The 24,557-nt window shown below is 46.7% G+C and overlaps 2 protein-coding genes across 9 annotated transcripts in view; one reads left to right on the top strand and one right to left on the bottom strand.

The window, feature by feature from the left end:
* The first annotated feature begins 1,088 nt into the window (after positions 1 to 1,088).
* Positions 1,089 to 20,228, top strand: LOC310647207 (SLAM family member 5-like). Of its 4 annotated transcripts, XR_014493842.1 has the most exons (8): positions 1,089 to 2,530; positions 4,468 to 4,656; positions 5,963 to 6,223; positions 9,534 to 9,656; positions 12,577 to 12,615; positions 13,145 to 13,206; positions 13,684 to 13,830; positions 18,048 to 20,228. XR_014493842.1 is itself a non-coding variant. In XM_083374272.1 (7 exons), the coding sequence occupies exons 1-7, from the start codon at positions 2,491 to 2,493 to the stop codon at positions 18,054 to 18,056; spliced, it is 723 nt and encodes a 240-aa protein (XP_083230398.1). In that variant the 5' UTR covers positions 1,089 to 2,490; the 3' UTR covers positions 18,057 to 20,228. The 4 variants fall into 4 exon arrangements, 3 of the variants coding, with proteins under 3 accessions (XP_083230398.1, XP_083230396.1, XP_083230397.1); XM_083374272.1 differs by lacking the exon at positions 13,684 to 13,830; XM_083374270.1 differs by lacking the exon at positions 13,684 to 13,830 and having other exon boundaries at positions 14,648 to 20,228.
* A 1,972-nt stretch (positions 20,229 to 22,200) lies between these two features.
* Positions 22,201 to 24,557, bottom strand: part of VANGL2 (VANGL planar cell polarity protein 2) — a 34,676-nt gene continuing 32,319 nt past the window's right edge. For all 5 annotated transcript variants that reach the window (XM_083374227.1, XM_083374225.1, XM_083374228.1 and 2 more), the window contains exon 9: positions 22,201 to 23,523. In XM_083374227.1, the coding sequence (XP_083230353.1) occupies positions 23,263 to 23,523 (261 nt within the window). In that variant the 3' untranslated portion in view covers positions 22,201 to 23,262. The remainder of the gene's footprint in view (positions 23,524 to 24,557) is intronic.

Below are 24,557 nucleotides of genomic sequence, written 5' to 3'. Positions count from 1 at the left end.
CCTGGGTTGTATAAACAGAGGCACAGAATCATGATTACGCAAAATATTAGTACCGCTTTATTAAACCCTAGTAACATCACACCTGGAATACTCCAGCCAGTTTTGGTCACCATATCACAAAAAAAGATGTTGAGAGTTTGGAAAAAGTTCAGAGAAGAGCAACTAAGATGATCCAAGGCCTTGGAGACTAAAACATACGAAGAACGGCTGCAGGACTTGGGTTTGGCTAGTCTAAAGAAAAGAAGAAATAGGGGAGACATAATAGCAGTCTTCCAGTATTTGACGGGCTGCCACACAGAAGAGGGGGTCACCTTATTCACCAAAGCACCAGAGGGAAGGACGAGAAACAATGGTTGGAAACTGACCAAAGAAAGAAGCAACCTGGAACTAAGGAGAAACTTCCTGACAGTGAGGAGAATTAACCAGTGGAACAGCTTTCCACCAGGAATCGTGGGTGCTCCATCACTGGAGGTTTTCAAGAAGAGGGTGGACAGTCACTTGTCTGAGATGGTATAGGTTCTCCTGCTTGAGTGGGGAGGCTGGACTAGAAGACCTTCAAGGTCCCTCCCAGCTCTATTCTATTCTTTAGTTGGGGTTAGGGCAGTGGTGGGATTCAAATATGGGAACAACTGGTTCCCTGTGTGGATGCTACTTCTGGAAGCCCATTCTGGGCTTAGGCAACAAAAAAATTAGCTACCGGTTCTGCCGAAGTGGTGCAAAATGGCTGAATCCCACCACTGGGTTAGGGTTAAGCATGCTGGCTGGGGAATTCTGGGAGTTGAAGTCCACCCATTTAAAGCTTGCTGTTCTGTACCAGCCTGCTACCGGCCCTACAGAAAAGGCAGGGACAACCCCTTTTACAAGAAGGCAAGAGGCTGGAACTAAGCCTGCCAAATTTATTAACATAAAAACATAAACAGAGCAAACAGAGCAAACATGAACCATGAAACAGGAGCTTTTCAAGCGGTTGCCTTCAGCAAACCAGCCCTCCCACACATTCCCCTTTTATACAGTTCAGGGCGTGGCTTCTCTCTGCCTCCTTCCGAGGTGCCCCATTGCCTTCCTCTGTTTACTCCTGATTGACTGCCTCCTGCGTCGGGCGTCCTTGAACAGGGCCAGCTGTGGGTCATCTTTATCCACACTGTCAGGCTCACACAGCTGGGTCTGCGTCGTAACCAGGTGGGAGGGGCCTGGCTGAGGGCTCTCATCAGCAAGCTCTCCAACGCCCTCAGCAACCTCTCCAACACCCCCGTCCTCCTCCTCCTCTGAATCGTCTGACCCAACTGCCGAACCCACAGGCTGACCCTGAATCACACCACTTGCAGAGTTTGCAAAAACCTGTTCCAAAACCGTCCCCTGAGCTGCAGGGAGTCAATTTTCTGCTGTTTGTGGCGGGGGGGGGGACGTGAGCTGGGTGTCTGACAAACTTTACCAAATGGATCAGCTTCTCTTCTTATCCAGCTGCCTCCATCCAAAGGCAGAAAGCCACTTGCCTATCTGCACAGCTTTCCCTTCCTCTGTATTTGCATGTATTTGCATAGAGCCTTGGTGGAGCAGTGGGCTAATGCCTCCCTAAGTAACCCCAGCTGCCTGCAATTAGTGCAGGTTCGAGTCCCACCAGGCTCAAGGTTGACTCAGCCTTCCATCCTTCCCAGGTAGGTAAAATGAGGACCCAGATTGTTGGGGGCAATTAAGCTGACTTTGTAATAATACCGCTTGGGGTGTGTGTGTGAAAGCCCTAATAAGCAGGCATATACATAGAATGAAGGCTACTGCTAAGCACATTGATTTGTGCTTCTTAGATTGTAAGCCGCCCTGAGTCTTCGGAGAAGGGCGGGATATAAATGGAATTAAAATAAAATAAAATAAATGTGTGTTCCCTTTCCTCTTTCATGTTCCCCTGAGGTCAGCAGGCTGGAGGAGGAGGAGGAGGAGGAGGAGGAGGAGGAGAGGCATCCCACATCCTGGACTTTGGACCTCCATGTTCTTCTCCGCAAGGCAGCTGACAGCGGAGGGGGGGGGCAGATTTTCAGCAGAAAACCTGAGAAGGTTTAGAACAGGGGTCTCCAACCTTGACAACTTTATGACTTGTGGACTTCAACACCCAGAATTCAACTTCAGCTCAGCATGGCTGGCTGAGGAATTCTGGGAGCCGAAGTCCAAAGTCACAAAGACCCCCGGTTTAGAAGACGGGGAGAACCTCCTTGGAAAGACGGCCCGTTGGGTGGGCTGAGGGGGCTCTTGGGACAGTTCAGAGGAGGAGCTCCCAGGTTCAGCAACGGAAGCTCAGCCTGGACGTGGCCAGGCGCCTGAGCCAACTCTGCAGCACAAAAGGGCAAGAAGAGGCACGTACAACTCCCGTCTTAATCATGCTGAGATTTCTTCAGATCTTCTTGACTTCCTTCTGCAAAGAGGAAGCGACGCGACCCTGAAAGAGGAACTCTCTCGGTTCCTTCTGTCCCACCTGGGCCACGAAAAAACAGAGAAAGCATGTGGCAGCTTTGGATCGTGGCCCTCTTTCCTCTTGCAGGTGAGTTCTCGAGTCAGAAAGGTTTTGGGGTAGGGAAGAGCCACGTTCTCCGGCAGAGGAAGGAACAGGACAAACACGTCGGGCCAGGTTGGCAGCAGGAGAATTTGGGACTCCTCTGGGCTTCGCTTCCCCTAACCCAGGAGGAACTCAGAGAGAGAGAGAGAGAGAGAGAAGAGAGAGAGAGAGAGAGAGAGAGAGAGAGAGAGAGAGAGAGAGAGAGAGAGAGAGAGAGAGAGAGAGAAAGGGGTCTGGGGGAGGGGAGGGGGATTCCTGTCCCCAGCCAACAGCAGCCGACGCAAAACCAAAAGCAGAACCCCAGGGAAGCACAGATCGTGTGACAGGACCACCAGCCCTTTTCCAAAAGCGAAGCTGAGCTTCATAGGTGGAGCAAGCCAGGCCTTTTTTTAGGGTGTCGAAAGAAGTTCTCGCGAGCAGTTTGAAAAAGAGAGAATTAAAAATTCAACTAACCACGCCCACACTTTCGTTCCCCCCCAAATTTCCCTGTCTGAATCAGATCACAAAAGAGCTTTAAAAAAGAGGAGAGCAGGAAAGAAATTTAAAGAGTTGAACAGGCTTCATTTGTGTTAAAGAGCCAGCCGCTTCATTTCCATCACAATGCTAAGTTTGGTTAAAATGAAAGGTGGTTTCTGCCCTTTGCAGGTGTGTGTGTGTGTGTGTGTGTGTGTGTGTGTGTGTGTGTGTAGTCAAGCCAGGTGTGGAAATCCTGTTTAAGTAGGGTTTAGGGTTCAAAGGACTGAAAGCTCAGAAAATGGGTCAGTTTGTTAACTGAGATTAATGAGTTGTCTGAACACAGCGGGGACCATTGATGGTGGGTTTGTTCGTTGTTGTTTTTCCGCTGGCAACTAGTCTTTGCTTCTGATTTCCAACAAAAAACACTCAATGGCTAAAATGATCCACTTAATGGCTACGGCATCTGCTTATCGACTGCCACAAAAAAGGTTGTAAAAATCCGGTGCAGTCAAGTGGTGACTCTGTTAGCAACTGGCATGATTTATTTATTTTTTATAATCCCATTTATATCCCGCCCTTCTCCGAAGACTCAGGGTGGCTTACAATCTAAGAAGCACAAATCAATGTGCTTAGCATTAGAATTACGGCCATAATTCCAGTCTCAATTATAGTCATAAATCGAGGACCATCTGTAATCACCTATAATAATCGGAGGCTGTATTCTGAGTTCCAAACGCCTACACAGGCACTATCATCTTCAGAATGGTAGGGTGGCATTTTTTCACAACGCTGAAGTGTCCCTGTTTGTGTGTCGCACTCCCTCTGGGTGTGGGAATTGCAACATCAGTCCGTAGACGCCCAGCACCTCCATCCCCAGGCCTAGGCAAGGTCCGGTTGCAGAAGAGGGGTCACTCCTGGAGATAAACAGGATTGGGAGCATCAGTATTTTTATGGGTATTTTACCTGGCACCTGCAAGGTCCTCTCCCTAATAATTTAATTTAATTACGGTAATTTAATTTAATTTAATTTAATTTAATTTAATTTAATTTAATTTAATTTAACATTCTATTTTATTATTAGTTGTGGTACTTGGGAGAAAAATACCCTACCTTGAGATGGAGCGCATCTGGGGGAGGCAGCAGTATCTGTTGAAAACATGCAACCTTCGGGGCATGGAGCAGATCCTGGTTAGGAACAGATGACATGTTTTATCACCCAGGGCTGGCTGCACATTCATTTCTGACTAATTTATTAAATGTTGGCTAAATAGCAGCCTGTTTTAGCAGCCTGGTTCATCTAGACGTGTGCGATTTCAACAGGATCTCATTTACAGCTTTGGAACACCATCAAGGCGTCTGAAAAAAGATTGAAAATAGAATTATTTAAAGTAGAGGGGAGATGTTCTGCTCGCTGGAGACCTTGCAGTGATACCTTGCAATGTCATTTTTATTTTTTATTTTTCCAGCCCTCCAAGGGGTGGATCACGACTCCAAAGAGGGCTCAAAGGGGTCTCGGCAAGAATTTCAAGACGGGCTCACCAGGAGCAACGAGACGGTGCCAGAGAATGCGACAAACACCCCTTGGAGATCAGCGTGGGTGGTCAGCACAGTCAGCCCTCTCCTGACGGAGCAAAGCAGCCCTGACTACAAAGCCAGTAAGCTTCCAAAGGAGGGGGGAGGGAATACAAACCCCAGGGCCTTGTCCTCTTCTCAAGAGAGCCAACGCTGAGATTGCACAGCTGTAACCAAAGGATAACAGAGTTGGAAGGGACCTTGGAGGTCTCCTAGTCCAACCCCGGGCTCTTTATTCTCCATGACTGAAATTTTATTTAGTTTACCAGAATATAAAATGCAAAGGAAATGAAAATAATTGGAATCTAGGGGAGGAAAAAAGGAAGGAAGAGGAGAAAGTGTGGGGTAGAAGGGGAAAAAAGAAAACGGCATTGACTTCTGACTCCTTGTAGCACAACAGAAGATAGTAACGTTTCAACTTATCATTTTTGTACAATAATAGAGGTGGTCCTCAACTTACAACCACAATTCAGCTCAAAGTTTCTGTTGCTAAACAAGACTGTTGTTAAGCGGGTTTTGCCCCATTTTGTGACCTTTCTTGTTGCAGTTTCTAAATGAATCCCTGTTAGGGTAGTAACGCAGTTGTTCCATGAATCCGGCTTCCGCACTGACTTTGTTGCCAGAAGGTCGCATAAGGGGATCTCACATGGCCCCGGGACGCTGCGACCGTCATAAACACGAACCAGTGGCCAAGCATCCAAATTTCTATCACGTGACCATGGGGGGGGGATGCCACAACGGTCGTAAGTGTGAAAAACAGTCGTAAGTCACTTTTTTCAGTGCTGTTGTAACTTCAAATGGTCACTAAATGAACTGTAGCAAGTTGAGAACCATTTCTGTAACAGCAAACTTATCTAATCAGCCAAGTCAAAATCAAAGTTTCATTATTTTCCACCACAAGCACAAAATCCAGATGCTGAATAATAATAATAATAATAATAATAATAATAATAATAATAATAAGAAGAAGAAGAAGAAGAAGAAGAAGAAGAAGAAGAAGAAGAAGAAGAAGAAGAAGAAGAAGAAGAAGAAGAAGAAGAAGAAGAAGAAGTTGGAAGGGACCTTGGAGGTCATCTAGTCCAACCCTCTGCTCAGGCAGGAAACCCGATACCATTTCAGACAAGTGGCTGTCCAGTCTCTTCTTAAAAACTTCCAGTGTTGGAGCATTCACCGCTTCTGGAGGCAGGTTGTTCCACTGGTTAGTTGTTCTAACTGTCAGGAAGTTTCTCCTTAGTTCTAAAAAAGATATATTAGAATTTATTGATTGTGGAAATATTTTCAAAGAAAAGTTTATAGTTTTAAAATGGAGGCCTCCTTTCTCCCCCAAACGTTGTCCCCACATCACAGTGACTTGCACCCACTAATTCTTCCCCCTCCTGGCTCCTTCAGGGAAGCTGGTGGCCCCCACCATCACCGTCCATGCCCAGAACGGGACCTGCCAGGTCCTCCTCAGCTGTGCCGTGCCAGAAGAGGAAGCTGGCCACCTGAACTTCACCTGGCTCCAGGTCAACGGCAGCGAGGTTCTCTCCACGGCGCAGACGTTGCACGTCGCCCAGAAGCCACAGCAAGGTGTCCCGGACTATATCTGCACCGTTCGCAACCAGGCAGGTGAAAGTTCCAGCGTGGTTTCGCTGAAGGAGCATTGCCAGGGTGAGCGCAGATTTTGGTACAAAAACCGGTGATGTTAATGCACCAGAGGGCTTCACCCGGGGGTACAGCAACGTTTGGGGGTTGTCCAACGGGGGTACATTTGAAGTTGTGAGGGCAAAGGCTGGCACACAAACACAACATGGCTGCTGCAGTAGCCATGCCAGTCAAAAACATCCATTTAGAAGAAGATGGAGATTTATGATATTTATAAATTATATTTACAGTTAGGATTATAGTGATGGTATTTGTAAATATTTATTTATTACATTTATATATCGCTCATCTCAGTACTCAAAATGACTCTGGGTTAAACGCTCCTAGATGTTCCTTATTCATCCTTGTCCGTCCTCAAAGAACTCTGCAGATAAAACTGCCAACAGAAACCAACTAAAGCCCTTCAAAGGGTCTTAAGTAAACCAAAACACCCAGTAAGCCCAAGCAATAAAAGCAAAAACCATCCACAATCTACAGTGAAAGGACTGTAACAGCCACTAGGTAGGACAAACAGGTGGAAGACGAGCAGAGCTCATCTATGAATGCAGCCAAAGGACACCATGAAAACTCTTTAATCTCACAACAGATGAAGAATCTCAACCATACTTTCCACTGGGAAACTATCCTAAGCCAAAAAAACCCTAAAGGATTCCTAGAAATTTGGCCTTCTGACAAATCAGTCATCAACCGACACATAGGGATAAACTACATTTACATGCCATTGCAAAAAGACAATTAATAAAGCTAAGAAGGAACCACAAAGATAAGAACATATCCTTTCCAGTAACCAACACCCAGCTAAGCAGGGATTAACACCAGACAAAAAGAATCAAACAGAAAAACAATAACCTAATTAAGGAACTACCAAGGAGAAAAGCACGCCTCACTACTGGCAGAGCAAAATATTATATACAAATAGGGAGAAAACCCCACACTCACCAACACTGATGATGTTTCCTAGTTTGGTAATGAAACGGCGGCAAGAAAACAACCAAGGGATCTACAGTTTTTCTATTTTTCTATTTCTGTTTAATTAAAATTATGTTTGTTAACAAAAGCAGGAGAGCCAGAGCACCTGGCAGGCATCAAGAATGGCATTTATAGATGACCTATAAAGCCCTAAATGGCATGGGTCCGGGTTATTTACGGGAGTACCTTTTGCCGGCGTTAACTTCCCATCGTCCTGTGCGCTCCCACAGAGAGGGCCTCCTCAGGGTGCCATCGGTCAGGGAATGTCGAATGGCGGCCCCCAGGGGGAGAGCATTCTCTGTGGGCGCACCTGCCCTCTGGAACCAGCTTCCGGTTGAGCTTCGGATGGCTCCCGACTTTCGCTCGTTTCGCCGCGACCTGAAGACTTGGCTATTGCCTGAGGGACTGGGATTTTAGATTTTAAATTTTAAATTTTAAATTTTAGAACATGTTTTATTGTTTAGGGCTACTTGGTTTAATTTATTTTAATTTTTGTATATTATGTGTTGTATATAGTGTTTTAATTGCCCTGTACACCGCCCCGAGTCCGTCAGGAGAGGGGCGGTATATAAATCCAAATTATTATTATTATTATTATTATTATTATTATTATTATTATTATTATTATTATTATTATTATTATTATTATTATTATTTAAGGCATGGCCGCCTTCCTTTTCTAAGCTGAAAGGTGTTTGCAATCCTAGGGGGCCATGGCACAGGAGAGCACAGGAAGAAAATTCATGTGGTATGACTCACCCAGGAAGATATCCTGAAAATATATAACCGCAGGTAGTGGAGTGGAATGTCAAGAGTTTGAGTGTTAGTCTAACTTGTAGATAACACAAAATATTTAGCAAAGGTTAATGCTACAGTTAAGAAGACCAGGCTCTTCAATTTCCAGATGTGGAGTTTGGGTTAATGTTGGTGGTACAATTTCTTGTCAATCTTATCATAGAATTTAGAAATCATGATGCACTGATGATGTTGCCTAGTTTGGGTAATGAAACATATGTGAGAAAACAACCAAGCTCAGAAAGTACCAAATATTCTCCTTTATCAATCCTCTTGTTGAGGGTGAAGAAGGAGAGTGCAAAAGTTGGCTTGAAAACCAAGATCATGGCATCCGGCCCTCTCAATTCCTGGCAAATAGATGGGAAAGAAATGGAGGTAGTGACAGATTTCATTTTCCTGGGCTGCAAAGATCACCGCAGATGAGGACTATAGCCAAGAAATTAAAAGACGCTTGCTCCTGGGGAGAAAGCCATGGCAAATCTAGACAGCCACTAAAAAGCAGAGACGTCACCCTGCCAACAAAAGTGCGTATAGTCAAGGCTGTGGTCTTCCCAGTTGCAATGTATGGCAGTGAAAGCTGGACCATAAAAAAGGCTGAGCGCCAAAGAATTGAAGCCTTTGAACTATGCTGCTGGAGAAGACTCCTGCGAGTCTCTTGGACTGCAAGGCGATCAAACCGGTCAGTCCTAGAGGAGATCAACCCTGACTGCTCTTTAGAAGGCCAGATCCTGAAGCTAAAACTCAAATCCTTTGGCCACCTAATGAGAAGGAAGGACTCACTGGAGAAGAGCCTCATGCTGGGAAAGGTTGAGGGCAAGAGAAGAAGGGGACGACAGAGAATGAGGTGGCTGGATGGAGTCCCTGAAGCAGTAGGCGTGAGCTTAAATGGACTCCAGAAGATGGTAGAGGACAGGAAGGCCTGGAAGAACGTTGTCCATGGGCTCGCGATGGGTCGGACACGACTTCGCAGCTAACAACAACAGCATCAATCCAACTTCTGTCCAGTGCAGGACTGACAAGGATTTTGTGACCAATGACCATCCAGCCTCTGTTGAAAAACCTCACCACTTCCAGTGGCAGCCTGTTCCTCTGGCTGATGGCTTTTGTACTCTCAGGAAGTTGAAGACAACAACTGCCAGTGTGTTGCACATGATCACCAGGGATGAAGCTCTAGACTAGAGCATCCTTGCCTACTGTAGGAGTGAGTCCCTACTCTAGTCAGGGATCTGGGCTACACTAGATGATCTGCAGAGACCGTTCCAACCCATTATTCTATGATTAAATACACCATAAAACCAGAGTTAGATATTTTGGGCCGGCAGTGCTGGGTGCCCTGATTGGGGTTGATGAGAGTTAAATCTGTACCCCAACTTTCCCCAAACTGGTGCCCATCAATTGGGTTGGGGTTACCAGCCTGGTGAGTCATTTTTGGGGAGTGGTGTCCTAAATCATGCTTCATAAAAACGCTTAAACCACTCTGCAATTTTGCTAGAAAAAAGTAGGGTTTGGGGAAGGATCCAATTGACTTTGCTTTTATTTTGGGTTCCTATAGATCCGCCTATCACCAGCAAACACCTCTCGGCGTCTTTTTATGCTAAATACATCGTCCCACCTTTGATCGTTCTTGTGATCTTGCTGTTCCTCTTCTTAATGTACAGACGAAAAAGAGGAAGAGGTAAGAATACACTCTTTATTCTTTAGCAAGAACACTTATTTGCAAAACTAATGAATAACAATTATTAAAACACATGACAAATGGTTGTAGGAATTGGGTGTGTCTAGGGATGCAGTGGCTCAGTGGGCGTCTAGTCATGCCGGCCACGTGACCACGGAGACGTCCTCGGACAAGCGCTGGCTCTTTGGCTTTGAAACGGAGATGAGCACCGGCCCCTAGAGTCGGAAACGACTAGCACGCACGTGCGGGGGAACCTTTACCTTTTAGAGAAAAGAAGGGCTGGGGGGCAGGACATGATAGCAGCCTTCCAATATTTGAGGGGCTGCCACAAAGAAGAGGGGGGTCAAGCTATTCTCCAAAGCGCCTGAAGGCAGGACAGGAAGGAACGGGTGGAAACTCATCAAGGAGAGAAGCAACCTGGAATTAAGGAGAAATATCCTGACAGTTAGAACAATTAATCAGTGGAATGGCTTTTCTCCAGAAATTGTGGGTGCTGCATCCCTGGAAGTTTTCAAGAAGAGGTTGGACAGCCATTTGTCCAGAATGTTATAAGGTCTCCTGCTTGGGCAGGGGGTTGGACTAGAAGACCTCCAAGGTCCCTTCCAGTTGTGTTATTCCTTTATTCCCTAAGATTTCATTCCAGGTTTTAGAAATACTGTCTTCCTTTCTTCTAAATCAGTGTTTTCAAACTTGATGACTTGAAGATGGGTTGTTTTCAACACCCAGAATTCCCCAGCCAGCGTGCTTTAATATTGGCGTGTCCAACCTTGGCAACTTTTTTATTTTAATCCCATTTATATCCCGCCCTTCTCCGAAGACTCAGGGCAGCTTACAATCTAAGAAGCACAAATAAATGTGCTTAGCAATAGCCTTCATTCTATGTATATGCCTGCTTATTAGGGCTTTTGGGCCCCCCAAGCAGCATTATTACAAAGTCAGCTTAATTGCCCCCAACAATCTGGGTCTTCATTTTACCTACCTGGGAAGGATGGAAGGCTGAGTCAACCTTGAGCCTGGTGGGACTCGAACCTGCGCTAATTGCAGGCAGCTGGTGTTCCTTAAGGAGGCATTACCCCACTGCTCCACCAAGGCTCTTGAAGACTTATGAACTTCAACTCCCAGTTGTGCTGGCCGGGGAATTCTGGGAGTTGAAGTCCGCAAGTCTTCAAGTTGCCAAGGTTGGACTTCAGCTCCCAGAATCCAGCCATCTTAAAGTTTGCAAGTGTAAAAAAACAACTGCTCTAAATTCGCCACTGTTAACAACATCCTTCCTGCTGCAGCCACATCTGATGCTTATCTTTTGAGAAATTAATCTTTTTCCACTGAATCTCCAGGAACCCCCTTGCGCTCATTTGCCTGAAATCCATACAACTTAAAGAGAAAAGAGGAGAGCCCCATTGACCACATCCCCCTCCCACAGAAGCTGGGCACTTGCCTGTTTGATGGCAGACAATCTCGCAAACTCCTTCGGCTGGAGGGTCTTTAGGCCAAAAAGGTTGGACAAAGCCCAGCCAAACTTACCTGCAACTGCTTCCCTTTCCCAAATTTGAGGCTGATTGCCTTAGCAGAAGGGACGCCCTCTGACCCCAGATGTTCTTGATCAAGGAAAGTACCCTCAACAGCAAGGCAAATACTCACACACCCCCACAACTCCCATTTATTGGAGAAGGGTGTGTTTGGATAGAGAGAGAGAGATCCAACCTAGAATTAGAGAGAAATTTCCTGGCAGTGAGAACAATCTTATCAGTGGGACGGCTTCCCTGCAGCAGTTGTGGGTGCTCCGTCACCGGAGGCCTTCCAGAAGAGACTGCACAGTCATTTGTCTGAAATGGCACGGGGTCTCCTGCTGGAGCAGGGGGTTGGGCTAGAAGACCTCTGAGTCCTTTCCAACTCCATTATTCTGGATTCTGTAAGGCTAAAAAAACCAGTGTAGATTTGACCAGGAATGACAGTGGCTTGGAATAAAAACTCACCTCTGCCAAAAAAATGTCATGCATGCATAGCCAGGTGAACTTTGTGCCACATGATAATCTGATTAGGGGAGGCTGCCTCAGCAGGAATTCCAGCTCAGCCCATCAGCCAGTTTATAATTTAGTGCAAGCAGACTATGGATTAATTCAGTATCCAGATTGTGTGAATGCAACCTCCAGTACTGGCACCTAAAGAAGTCCAAAAGAATAGAATAGAATAGAATAGAATAGAATAGAATAGAATAGAATAGAATAGAATAGAATAGAATAGAATAGAATAGAATAGAATAGAATAGAATAGAATAGAATAGAATAGAATAGAATAGAATAGAATAGGAGTTGGAAGGGACTTTGTAGGTCATCTAGTCCAACCCCCCCCCCCCGCCTTAAAATGGAAACGTAGAAAGCAGCTGGCCAACAGGTCATGTCTCAGTCCCTTTTATGTCCTACTTGGAGCCTCCTACCAGATTACTACAGATTAGTGACTGCCTCATAAAGCCATCATTCACAGTTACAATGGTGATGAAAAAGTAACTGTGCAACCAGTTGTTACTCTGACAACCATTGCAGTCTGTAAAGCAAAGAAAAGCTGAAGTCAGATTGTAAGCACAATTTTGGTTTCACTTGCCAACCATTTCACTGTTCTGGTCATTAAGTGAGGACTCCCTGGAGTACCACTGAAGAGATAGCTTGGTCAAACTTTACTTGCTGGCAGATCAATTCTCCATGACTTCAGATCTCCGGGAAGGACCTTGACTGACATTTCACAACCCTCACACCCCAATCCAAGGCTGGCATGACTAGCCAATGAAACAACCACAGGTCCTGCCCATGGGCAAGATGCTGGGCAGGGGGTGGGGTACCCCGCATAATGCCTGCAGCAGCCCAGCCTGCACGCAAGCGGCAGATTCCCCAAAGAATTCATGTCTCTTTTCTTTCCCGTCCGACAGAAATCCACAGCAGCATGGAGTCCATCAACGAATCTTCAGGTACATCCTCTTTGTAACCACGGCCCTCATCAAGAGCCACAGCCAGGCCACATTCACATTTCTTGGGTGCCTGCTCTGGGGTGCTGCGAATCGAGGGTTTGTGCTTTCATGTAGCAGTAAACAGGGTGTCATGTGCAATAAATCAGGAAGTCCAGGCCGTTCAAATGAACATTGTAAGCTCGCACTCTCTACAAGAATCTGGTCAACTAACAGTCAACGCAAACTGGCAGCAGATAAGAGTCAACAGAACTCGAGGTGGGCTGGACTTAGATCTCTTGTGGGCGCAAAGGGACTCATGGCTGATGACGCATTTGACCCTTCCCTCCCTCCCTCCCTCGGACTCAGCCTGGTCATCTCCTACATCGGGGTTGTAAATCAGAGCAGGGGGAACCCAACCTTGCCAACTTCCAACTCCCAGCAGATAGCACATTCAATGGTGGTGGATGCTGGGTGTTGTGGTTCTAACAGGTCTATAGGTGGAGCACCCATTCTCCATCGTGAGCATGAACAGGGCGAATTCTCATTTCAGACTCCGAGAACGAGGTGCCTCCTTCGGTGGAACAGATGGCAGAGGTCAGCTTCCTTCCTGAGGTAATCCGGTTGTGCCGTGTGGGGAGGGGAACGGGAGCCCCATTTCCTCTCCCACCTTTGCCTGGTCTTCTGCATGGCGTAAGAAACAGAAAGAGTCCTCGGCTCACATCCAGTTGCTTAACAAACCATTCAGGTTGCAACAGACCTACCTTGGGGCTGGTTACAACCCAGTTCCGAGGGTCGGGCCTTCTCCACGATCACCCGACCGAAGCCTATCTGCTCCGTCACGTGGTCACATTTAAGGCTGTTTGCAGCATCCTGCGGTCATGTGACCACGTTTTATGGCGGTTTTCCCCAAAAGTGGTCCTTTAACAAAACCGTGCCCATAGGGAATCATTGGTTCGCTTAACAACCACAGCGATCGCTTTACAAGCACAGCATTTGCTTAACGACCACCACAAAAAAGGGGTTAAAAACTGGCCGATGAAGTGACTGAGTCATTTTTTGGCCATCGTGACACGCCACCTTAATAAGCAGGCTCAGTTGTGGTCCTATGTCGAGGACCACGTATAAGATGGCTCCTCTTCAGAAGAGAAATGGCTTCTCCCCAGGGGGATGGACAGGTGTCCCTCAACTGAGCCTTTCCTAAGGGTCTGCTGCCACCAGGAGCCAGAGGCTGCAAGAGTAAGTCTAATAATTCTAATTCTTCACCTTCTCTTCTCTCTCCTCCTCCTCCTCCTTCTTCTCTTCTTCCTCTCTTCTCCTCCTCCTCCTCCTCCTTCTCCCTTCCCTTATTCTCCTCCTTCTCCCTCCTCCTCCTCCCTTCTCACTGCTCCTTCGCAACATTCTGCTTCTTCCTCTTCTGGCACCCTGGCCATTGTTACCTGATGCTGTTGTATTGTTTCTCTGATGCTGTCTCCCCGTCTTCTTCTGGGCCTGCCTCGTGTTCCTCTTTTGGTGCATGCCTGCTATGGTGCAGCCTCTCCAGGTGAGCAAATCGTTCTATTTGCTGTTTCTGTGTGTAGTTTAAGGTTGGTACTGTGCCAATTCTTTCTCTTACGGTCTTGTTTCTGATTTTCTCTCTTCTGGTCACTCCAGCAGCTTTCCCCAAACATCTCATTTCCGTGGTGACGAACTTTATGTTTCATCGGAAGGGTCAAATTCTGCCTCCCTTTTGCAATTGTAGCAGCATTTGGAGAAGAGTGGATAAAACCCAGGCATTTTGCCTTTGGCTTTAAATTGGACTGCTATAATTTGATTCTTTCCCTCCGAAAGACCACTAACAACTGTACTTGAGGCTTTAGAACAGGGGTGTGCAACCTTGGCAACTTTTAAGAGTTATGGACCTCAACTCCCAGAATTCCCCAGCCAGCATAAGCAGGCTGGGGAATTCTGGGAGTTGAGGTCCACAGATCTTAAAGTAGTCAAGGTTGAAAAACATCTGCTTTAGAGCTACGGATGTTAATTTGGACCAAAAAAGGGGTTTTGCTCTTCCTTTCAGGGCATTAAAGCTCTCTCTCAGGACAACACGTCCATCACAGGAGCAGCATCGACCATCAGCAACCAGGAAAACGCCTCCGATACACAGAAGCAACTTCCAAATCAAGCATGATTTTTTGCTTCAGATTCTGGGTCACTGCCTTCTCCCCATTTTAAGGAATTTGGGGTGGTGGGGTAGGGAAAGAGGGCTGGCCACCCCAGGCGAGAAGCTTTGGAATGCCACACACACACACACACACACACACACACACACACACACACAGAGGAGGAGGCAGCCCCAGGCTTCCAAGAGTGGAATCTTATCTCCAACTTTCCTGCTGGCAAAACCAGCACCAGAGGAGCAGGACCATAAGTTTTGACACTTTTAACAAGACTTTCCTTCTGGACCACCTCCAAAAATTGGGAGTGGAAGAGACCACACTTGGAATACTATATCCAATCCTGATCAACACAATTTTTTTAAAAAAGATGTTGAGACCCTAGAAAGAGTGCAGAGAAGAGCAATAAAGATGATAAAGTTCTGGAGGTTAAACCACACAATGAACAACTGAGTGGGCTAGGAATGTCTCTTCTAACAAAGAGAAGGACTAGCGGGTGACGACATCTTCCAATCTCTCAGGGGCTGCCCCAAAGAAGAGGGAGTCAAGCTCTTCTCCAAAGCCCCTGAAGAAGCAACGGATGGAAACTCATCAAGGAGAGAAGCAACCTGGAACTAAGGAGAAACTTCCTGACCGTGAGAACAGTGGGTGCTCCATCACTGGAGGCTTTCAAAAATAAACTGGAAAAAAACCATTTGTTCACAATGGTGTAGGATGTCCTGTTTGGGCAGAGGGTTGGACTAGAAGACCTCCAAAGTCCCTTTCAACCCTATTATTCTGTGATCTAAGTTGAATGCAGCTTATTATGAGTGGGAGGTCAAATGAGGATTGCCATTCTGGGTGTCTGAGGTCTTTATTCCTCTCCCTATCATACTGAACATCTGTGTGAAACCACTGGAAGGAGTCATCCACCAGTTCAGGATGCTGTATCATCAGTCTGTAGGTGATACCCAGTTCTCTGCGCCTATCCTGGTTTGAATGGAGGTCACAGTGGAAACCCTGACTGGGTCTCTGAAGATTGTCATGGTCTGGATGGGTCAGACTCAGCAAGAGAGAGGCTACAAAATGGAATGAATAATTGCAAAATGGGGGGGGACAAAATGGAGAATGTAGATTTGCAACTATTATAAAAAGAACTAGTGTATAATATTTCAACATTACAATATGGGGAGCGAGAAAGAGGTCTGCCCTCGCTAACCCCCGGCTTCCAGAAACTTGCAAGACCCTTATGGAGAAGGAGATGAGGTGGTACATCTCTTCTTTCTCTGGAGAAGCCGAAAATCCCCACGGGATCATCAAATCATGAGTAACATCTTGTGATACGTCTTTTCCCTGAATTCCCACCCTTGTGACCAACTGCCCGACTGCTTGCCAAGCAAATGATGTCCGTCTTTCAGGGGCTAAATGCAACTTCTCAGACTCTTGTGGAAACTCCTTGTTGTTGTTAGTTGCGAAGTCGTGTCCGACCCATTGCAACCCCATGGACCACGTTCCTCCAGGCCTTCCTGTCCTCTACCATCTTCTGGAGTCCATTTAGGCTCACGCCTCCTGCTTCAGTGACTCCATCCAGCCACCTCATTCTCTGTCGTCCCCTTCTTCTATTGCCCTCAATCTTTCCCAGCATTAGGCTCTTCTCCAGTGAGTCCTTCCTTCTCATTAGGTGGTCGAAGTATCTGAGTTTCAGCTTCAGGATCTGGCCTTCTAAAGAGCAGTCAGGGTGGATCTCCTCTAGGACTGACCGGTTTGATCGCCTTGCAGTCCAAGGGACTCGCAGGAGTCTTCTCCAGCACCGTAGTCCAAAGGCCTCCATTCTTTGGCGCTCGGTCTTTCTTATAGTCCAAGTGGAAACCCCACCAGGGGGTTCAAAACCACCTCCTGACCTGCAGGGGCTCCCTTGATTAGGAACAGACCAATTCTGACTAGGTACTGCCAAGAAAATGTCCACTGCTGGTGGAAGAGATGGGTCAAAGGGGCAGGGGGCAAATGAAGCTCACCTGGCATCAATGGCAGAGACACCTGGGGAGAGAAGGCTCATAGTGTATGTAGGTAGATACTTGTCAATCTGTTCCAAGTTTGGGGGTCCTCGGTGCTGTTCTCTGGCAGACATCTCATTACCTAACTTGGTAACATCACCAGCCTCAAATGTTTGAATGTTGGAATCCACGTTGAGGAATTTCAATGATTTAAGCTTCAATTAGCACCGATTATGTCACCTAGTTGGATAATAAAATGTCTGTAAATAAATAAGTAAATAAACCTTTATTGTCAAAGTACAACATGTGTACATTGAGATTAGCTGAGCCTCCCCCCCCCTGTGCTCTCTCCCCCCAACACACAGTGACAACAAACCCTCCATCCCACCACACCATGTGAACCAACTACACCACACACCGGCCTCCCGAGTCAATTCTGCATAGGATTATATGTAACAAAACAACTATGCGCAAAAAGTACCAAGCACCCCAGAGTTGTCCTCCTTTTGTGACCTCCTCCTCCTCTGCACACCCTACTTCCCTCTGGCATTGATGATGTTACCTAGTTGGGCCCTGAAACGTCTGCAGGAAAACCACCAGAGCACATCAAGGACCCCACTGTCCAACCATGAGCTAGATACGCTCTTTTATTGTTCCAAGTTTAGTATCAATTTGTTATATCATCTGGAGTAATGTTTAATCTATTATTTCCTCCTTTGCAAAAGTTACGATTTGCCATCCCAAACAGAAGTAGCAATTTTTTTCTTGTTCCTGTCATAACCGATGATCCAGCTATTTATCCTGTAATGAATCCCTTATTGTAAATAAACACCAGGAGTTCAAATTGGCTTAGATGTTCTTTGAATTGTGTTAATCCTTCGGTTTAACCTCCTCTTGAGCGAAAGTAAGCCATTAAGTCTTCGCCCTCCAGGCTTAAACGATCCCTTGGTGTAAGCTTACACTTACGGGATTATGATCCACCTAAACAAGAGGTGCGTCTTTCACATCTCTACATTTAGTTAACTGTGAACTGCAAATCCAGGATGCCTCTAATTCAAGGGTCACTTCTATGAAGAGAAAAGCAACTATGACATTCCTTTGAAGAAGGATCTTTATGTCTCTCTGTATCTCTGAGAAGGAAAAGGGTGACAGGCAATCTTGAATATTTTTTGGGAAGTTTGCTGCGGTAAGGTCAGAGGGGAAACCCCATTCACAACTCTGAGCACCTCTCTATAATGTCCAAGAAGCTATGGGGGGGGGGGACTTTGCAAAATGTGGCTTGGATCATTCGGAAACTGAATTGACACTGTTGCCATTTTCCTTCCTTCAGGACTCATAATATTATAAATGTTCCAACTTCATCTCGCAATTTTCCCAGATGATACATTTCTGAGATATGGATAGAGCTGTTCCATTCCAAGCATTTTCCTGCCTGTGAAAGGCGTGTTTTTGACCAAAACATTTGCATCCAGTGTCTTTTTTAATGGGTTACTTGAAGATATATGTGTTTTGCTTTTTTTTAATTTCAAGACTTTTTTATGAATGAAACACCAAGTCAATACAAGTTGAAAGTCTTTTTATATAATCTATGGTGCCGGTGATTTAAATTAATGTATGTTTGGCTGTTTGGCCCAACCTTTCATACTTTTGACCTTTCTGAATATTTTTAACTCTCCTGTGACGGCCACCAATTCAACCATCCTACTAGCATCCTGTCAAATAGCAAAAACATTTCCACCATTCCAGAAGATTTCCAGATGGTACAGAGCACCCAGCCTCTATCTGATCTTTCTTCACTGAAGGACTTCAAGTCAAAAATCCCAAGGCTTTTCTCTCTGGTTAGGAGGAGGGGGGGTGTCTCCTGGCTCTTTAGGGCTTCCTCTGAATGTGTGCTTGTGTGTGTGAATAAATGGTCTCCTCCTATGTAAATATATATTAAAAAAACTTTACATTTATTTTACACTAGCTAGTTAAATAAGGGACATGGTGGCTCAGTGGATTGGGACGCTGAGCTTGTCGATCAGAAGGTCGGCAGTTTGGCGGGTCGAATCCCGAGTACCACGCAACAGTGAGCGCCTGTTACTCGTCCCAGCTTCTGCCAACCTAGCAGTTCGAAAGCACGTAAAAATGCAAGTAGGAAAACAGGGACCACTCCGGTGGGAAGGTCACAGCGCTCCATGCACCTTTGACGTCTAGTCATGCTGGCCACATGACCACGGAGACGTCCTCGGACAAGCGCTGGCTCTTTGGCTTTGAAACGGAGATGAGCACTGGCCCCTAGAGTTGGAAACGACTAGCACGCATGTGCGGGGGAACCTTTACCTTTTTACCTCTTTAGCTAGTTAAATAGGCCCTATCAGAGAGAGGATTGTCAAGGTTGGAAAACACCACACTAGACCGACCAAAAGCTGGAAGGGTCAACTACAGTTTCTTAAGAGCAGCTGGTGTTTCTGCAGAGAAGTCTCCTCTGAAGGGACCACACCAGACTTCACCAAAAGAGGGGGGGAAAGAATCCATGAAGAGCTGGATCCAAGGTCCTTGCACCTGTCCTACAGCTCAGTGCTAGGGGAACTCAAAATGCCAGTCCCACCAAAAGGAGATGTGCAAGAAACAGAACTCTGTATGTCCCCCGACTCCTGAAGTGGCAGGAGGAGGAGGAGGAGACCAAGACCACCAAGAACAGACTCGATGACTTAGGAGGTGATCTTCTTCTTGCCCCAATTCTCTTCCTAAAGAGAGGTCTTACCAGACCTGTCACCTTGGCTCCCTCTTCTTGGTAAAAGAAACCCAAAGCCTTGGTGGAGCAGTGGGCTAATGCCTCCTTAAGTAACACCAGCTGCCTGCAATTAGTGCAGGTTCGAGTCCCACCAGGCTCAAGGTTGACTCAGCCTTCCATCCTTCCCAGGTAGGTAAAATGAGGACCCAGATTGTTGGGGGCAATAAGCTGACTTTGTAATAATGCCGCTTGGGGTGTGTGTGTGAAAGCCCTAATAAGCAGGCATATACATAGAATGAAGGCTACTGCTAAGCTTGTAAGCCGCCCTGAGTCTTCGGAGAAGGGCAGGATATAAATGGAATTAAAATAAATAAAAATAAATAAATTTAACAGAATAACAAAGTTGGGGGGAGACCTTCTAGTCCAACCCCCTACTCAGGCAGGAGACCCTACGCCATCCCAGACAAATGGCTGTCCAAATTTGGCGGGCCACTCCTCTGTGGCCAGGGATGCTTATAATTCCAATAAAAAGCAGGGACGACTCCCCTGATGGACCAACCCCCACAAGCGCCCCCGGCCCCCTCCCTCTCTGAAAACATCACCAGGCCAGGCAGAACAGAAATACCCAAAGCTCCAAAAGATGTTTATTTTTTTTAGAAAAAAATGTACAATTTTACTTCCTATTATTTATGAAAAAAACCCTCGACTAACATTATTGTAATGCTTAGTACCACTGCAAACGGTAAAAACAAAATTTTATATATTAAAAAAATTTACATTTTACAATTTTCTACATGCATGCACAAGGTTTCTTTGCTTTTATTTTTTTTGGGGGGGGGGAAATGTCAGAAAAAGGGTTTCCTAAATTCGGTGTGCATGTGTGTGTGTGTGTGTGTGTGTGTGTGTGTGTTTGAGCTAGGGAGGAAAAAAGGTGGTCCCTGTTTTAACACTTCAAGTGGATGGCCCCTTGAACCCTTTTCTCCTGCTAACCGACTCTGAAAATGACGTGAAACGGCACCCAAGAGACCCAGTCTGGATGTGCTTTCAAATTTAAGAGGATCAAGAGTGGGCAACAAATACAAGACCCCCTCTCCTCCCCCCAGAAGATTAGAAAGTTTCTATAGTCCTCGAATTATGACCACTCATTAGTGACCACTCCAAGTTACAACAGTGCTGCTGAACGACCGCCTGATGGCCCTTGCACTTAGGACCACTGCAAGCGTCCCCGCGTCTGTGGGATCACAGTACCGCTTCTTGGCAACCAATTCACACGTGCAAGGAGTTGCAGAGTCCCAAAGTCAGGTGATTCCCACTTGCGGCCGTCCCAGCCAGCTTCTGACAAGCAAAGTTGATGGGGAAGCCGGCAGGGAAGGTTGCAGTTTTGCCCGTCATGTGATGCCTCCCTTAACAAAGGTGATCCCATTAACCGCCATGGCAAAAAATGTCATGAAAGTCAGGCGTGGTCACACGATGCCTCACTTATTGACCAATTTTCCCAATTGTGGTTGTAAGTCAAGGACTACCTATGCTTGGATTTTCCCAAGTGCAACCGATTGGAGGAACTGTTATCAACCTTTATCATCTAACAGCCACCCAAAAATTCCTCCAAACCAAGGGGGGGGGGGTTTCCAAGCTTGGCAACTTCGGAAGACTTGTGGACTTCAACTCCCAGAATTCCCCAGCTAGCACAGCTCTAAACCAAGACACCAGCATAAAGAGTGGAGCGCTGGTGGAGCCCGGAATTTCCATCGTTAAGACAGTTAAGTGGGTTGTGCCCCATTTTACGACATTTTTGCCACAGTTGTTAAACCACCGCAGTTGTTAAGTAAATTTTAATTTAATTTTAATTTTAATTCCATTTATATCCCGCCATCTGGCTTCCTCCATTGATTTTGCTTGTCGGATGCCAGCTGGGAAGGTGGTGATCATCTGACCTCAGGACAATGTAACCGACGTGAGTGCATGCCACTTGCCAAGCGCCCCATTTTGATTTTGTGACCATGGGGACGCTGCAACGGTTGTGTACAAGCCGGACCTAAGCCACTTTTCCACTGTCGTTGTAACTTCGAACTGTCACTAAACAAAAGTCATAAGTCGAGGACTATCTGCACCAGAAACCTCTCCTCGAAGGAGCATGGGCTGGTCTCCATCCGTCGCTCACTTCAGGGAATGTAACAGGAGGAATAAGGAAAACGTATAAATATATAAATATAATGCAAGCTCCAATGTCAGCACTGATTTGTTTTTAAAAGGCATCACCCTCCCAAGCCAAGGCCATGATTTAAATAAAGGCTTTAAGACCATTTGTTCAAGGCAAAACCATCACCGCAATTTGGCTTACGGTGGCTGAGTCCTCTCCCAGGAATTATTTTAAAAAGGCGAATCACAGTGATATACCCTTCAATGCAACACCCCCAACACCAGCTGAGCACCCTATTTGCAACCCCTACCAGATTTTCATTCGGAAAGTCATTTAAACAACAACAACAAAAAACGCCACATTAGATTAAAAGGAAACAGATGTCAACAAAACCCCAACATAAAAACTGGGATAGTCTGGTGACATTAAAAAAAAGAATCCTGAAAAATGAACAGCAAAAAAAGTGTCTTTTTAGGACCTCAAAAGACACCTTAAAGTAGTGTTTACTCAACCATGGCCACTTTTAAGATGGGTGGACTTCAACTCCCAGAATTCCCTAGCCAACCCTGTCACTGGCTGGGGGATTCTGGGAGTTGAAGTCCACCCATCTTAAAAGTGGCTAAGATTGAGAACAGTGGCCTCAGAGTGATGTCATCACTCTACTGGTGAGTTGATTGGTCCTCAGCCTATCAGTAATTTGGGGGGGTGGGACAGGAAAACCCTCTGCAAGCTGCTTTGTGCTGGGGGGGAGGGGGGGCTCTGAAAATGTAGGGACGGGTTCCCAAAAGGAACATCCGGATCCAGTTTCTGCACATGCAGAAGTGCAAAAAAAACACCCAAAAACCATCCAGCTCTCTCAAATGCAGGAAAGGGGGTCCATGGCTTACGTGCCACCCCACCCCCACTTCACACCAAAGCTTGCTCAAACCACAGACCAATGCGAGTGACTCAGAGGAAAAGTATTTACAACACACAGGACTTCTCTAAAAAGCACAGAGATCTTTGAACAAAAAAACAAAGAGCCATCCTCCTCTTAAAAATCTCCCACCCACCCCCTTCCAGCCTTTTAAGTACGTTTTTTTTGTGATTGACCTGTTGAACTTCCAGCTCAAGACCTCGCTGAATCGATGGCTCCAGGGGAGCGGCTGGGTGTCTCTTCCCTTGGACCACCAGATCTTCCTGGGGGATCCCCCAAACCTTGTGCAGTTGGACCCAGGGAGACGACAGCCGGGAGCCACGTTGTCTTGACGTGGGCCTGGGTCTAGGGGTGCACGTGCCGGCGTGTAGTTTTGTAGAAAACGACATTCACAAAAGTTCCTTAGCCCCACTATGTTTGCAGATGCTGGTGAAGAGCGCCAACAGAGTTAGCCCTTAGAATTTGGCACAGGTAACTTCCAGCAATTCCTCAGGAGGGAGGGAGGGAGGGAGGGAGGGAGGGAGGGAGGGAGGAAGGGAGGGAGGGAGGAAGGCCCCCTGCCCTTCCCCTCAGTTGGGGCCACAAAGGAGAGGGGGGGAGAAGAAGGGGGGAGCTCTGGCATCCAGAGGTGCCCTGGAGGGTCTCCCACCGAGAGCCCAGGAACCCTCTCAAACCCGAGAGACGCAGGCTGGCAGCAGGCCGTTGTCCCCCCCCCCCCCGTCCTGGCGGGGCGCCTCCTTCCCTGCCTCCAAGCCCCTCCGCTGCGCCGTGGGTCACACTGAGGTCTCCGACTGCAGACGCATGACAAACTTGTGCGACTTGGGGTCCACAAACTGCTCCGAGAGCTTAAAAAAGGGGATCTTTTTGGTGCTGACCACGAGGCTGAAATCCTGGCGTTTCAGGACGAAGACCACGCCGTCCTTCAGCCCGTCGGTCACGGGCTCCTCGCTGACCAGAGTCCACTGCTTGGCCAGCCAGCGGTCCTTGTGGTACTGGATGGTGGGGCCTGCGGTCAGGTAGCGCTCCAGGAAGGCCTGCAAAGACGCAAAGAAGAGCAGAGGCGCATCAGCCATTCGGCGCTCGGCAGCAAACAAGACCACCCGGGCTTTCGAGAAAACTTTGCAAGCCAAAGTCTATTACTTCCGGGGCCCACATCCCCAAAAATGGTAGCTCAGCAAATGTTCTGAGTTGATAACGGTACAGGTAGTCCTCCACTTACGACAACTGGAGCCCAAAGTTTCTCTTGCTAAGCGAGCCAGTTAAGTGAATTTTGCCCCATTTTACAACCTTTCTTGCCCCCGTTGTTAAGTGAATCACTGCAGCTGTTAATTTAGTAACCCAGTTGTTAAGTGAATCTGGCTTTCCCCATTGACTTTGCTTGTCAGGAGGTCGCAAAAGGGGATCACATGACACACACACACACACACAGGGACGCTGCAACCGTAATAAATATGAGTCAGTTGCCGACGTCCGAATTTTGATCACATGACCATGGAAAAGCGGCAAGGGTTGTAAGTGTGAGAAACAGTCATAAGTCACTTCTTCAATGCTGTTGTAACTTTGAACAGTTGTAAGTTGTGGACTACCTGAAACAGTTGACACCAACAATAATATTTAAAATGAACCTAAAGATTTGCTAAGATCTGGTTATCGGATTGGCTTGAGTTAAATGTTATCCTTTTAACCCTTTTTGATGAGGTCCATGGGTGCCCCCTAGTGGCTCCCCTGGTGCCCTTAAGACGGCGGGAAAGTTAAATCGCATACTGACTTTTAAATATTTTAAATCTTTGTGCTCCATCTTCAGCTGAAATCCCCGGGCTGTCTGATAAAGTCAAGTCTAAGCTGAGCAGCGCTGATCTTCATTCCTGCCCAGAACCCAGTCCATGCCGCCGTTTGGATTGGCAGAATTCAGAAACCGGCCGAAAGGAAACAACGGCAGTCCTCAACTCACAACACAATTGGGACAGGAATTTCCACTGCTAAGCAATGCGGTCGTTAAGGGAGTCATCATATGACCGCACCCAATTTTACAATCCCCTTGCCACAGTCATTAAGCAAATTCAACTCC

The sequence above is a fragment of the Vipera ursinii genome, assembly GCF_947247035.1.
Source record: "Vipera ursinii genome assembly, chromosome: 15".
Taxonomy (NCBI): Eukaryota; Metazoa; Chordata; class Lepidosauria; order Squamata; family Viperidae; genus Vipera; species Vipera ursinii.
This window is presented reverse-complemented; position numbering and strand designations above follow the sequence as displayed.

What these genes read in the sequence shown, in the direction of transcription:
- LOC310647207 (XM_083374270.1), top strand. Translation starts at nt 2,491, where the DNA reads ATGTGGCAGCTTTGGATCGTGGCCCTCTTTCCTCTTGCAG. An exon ending in GTCCATCAACGAATCTTCAG is followed by an intron (nt 12,616 to 13,144) that starts GTACATCCTCTT and finishes TTCTCATTTCAG; the next exon opens with ACTCCGAGAACGAGGTGCCT. An exon ending in AGGTCAGCTTCCTTCCTGAG is followed by an intron (nt 13,207 to 14,647) that starts GTAATCCGGTTG and finishes TCTTCCTTTCAG; the next exon opens with GGCATTAAAGCTCTCTCTCA.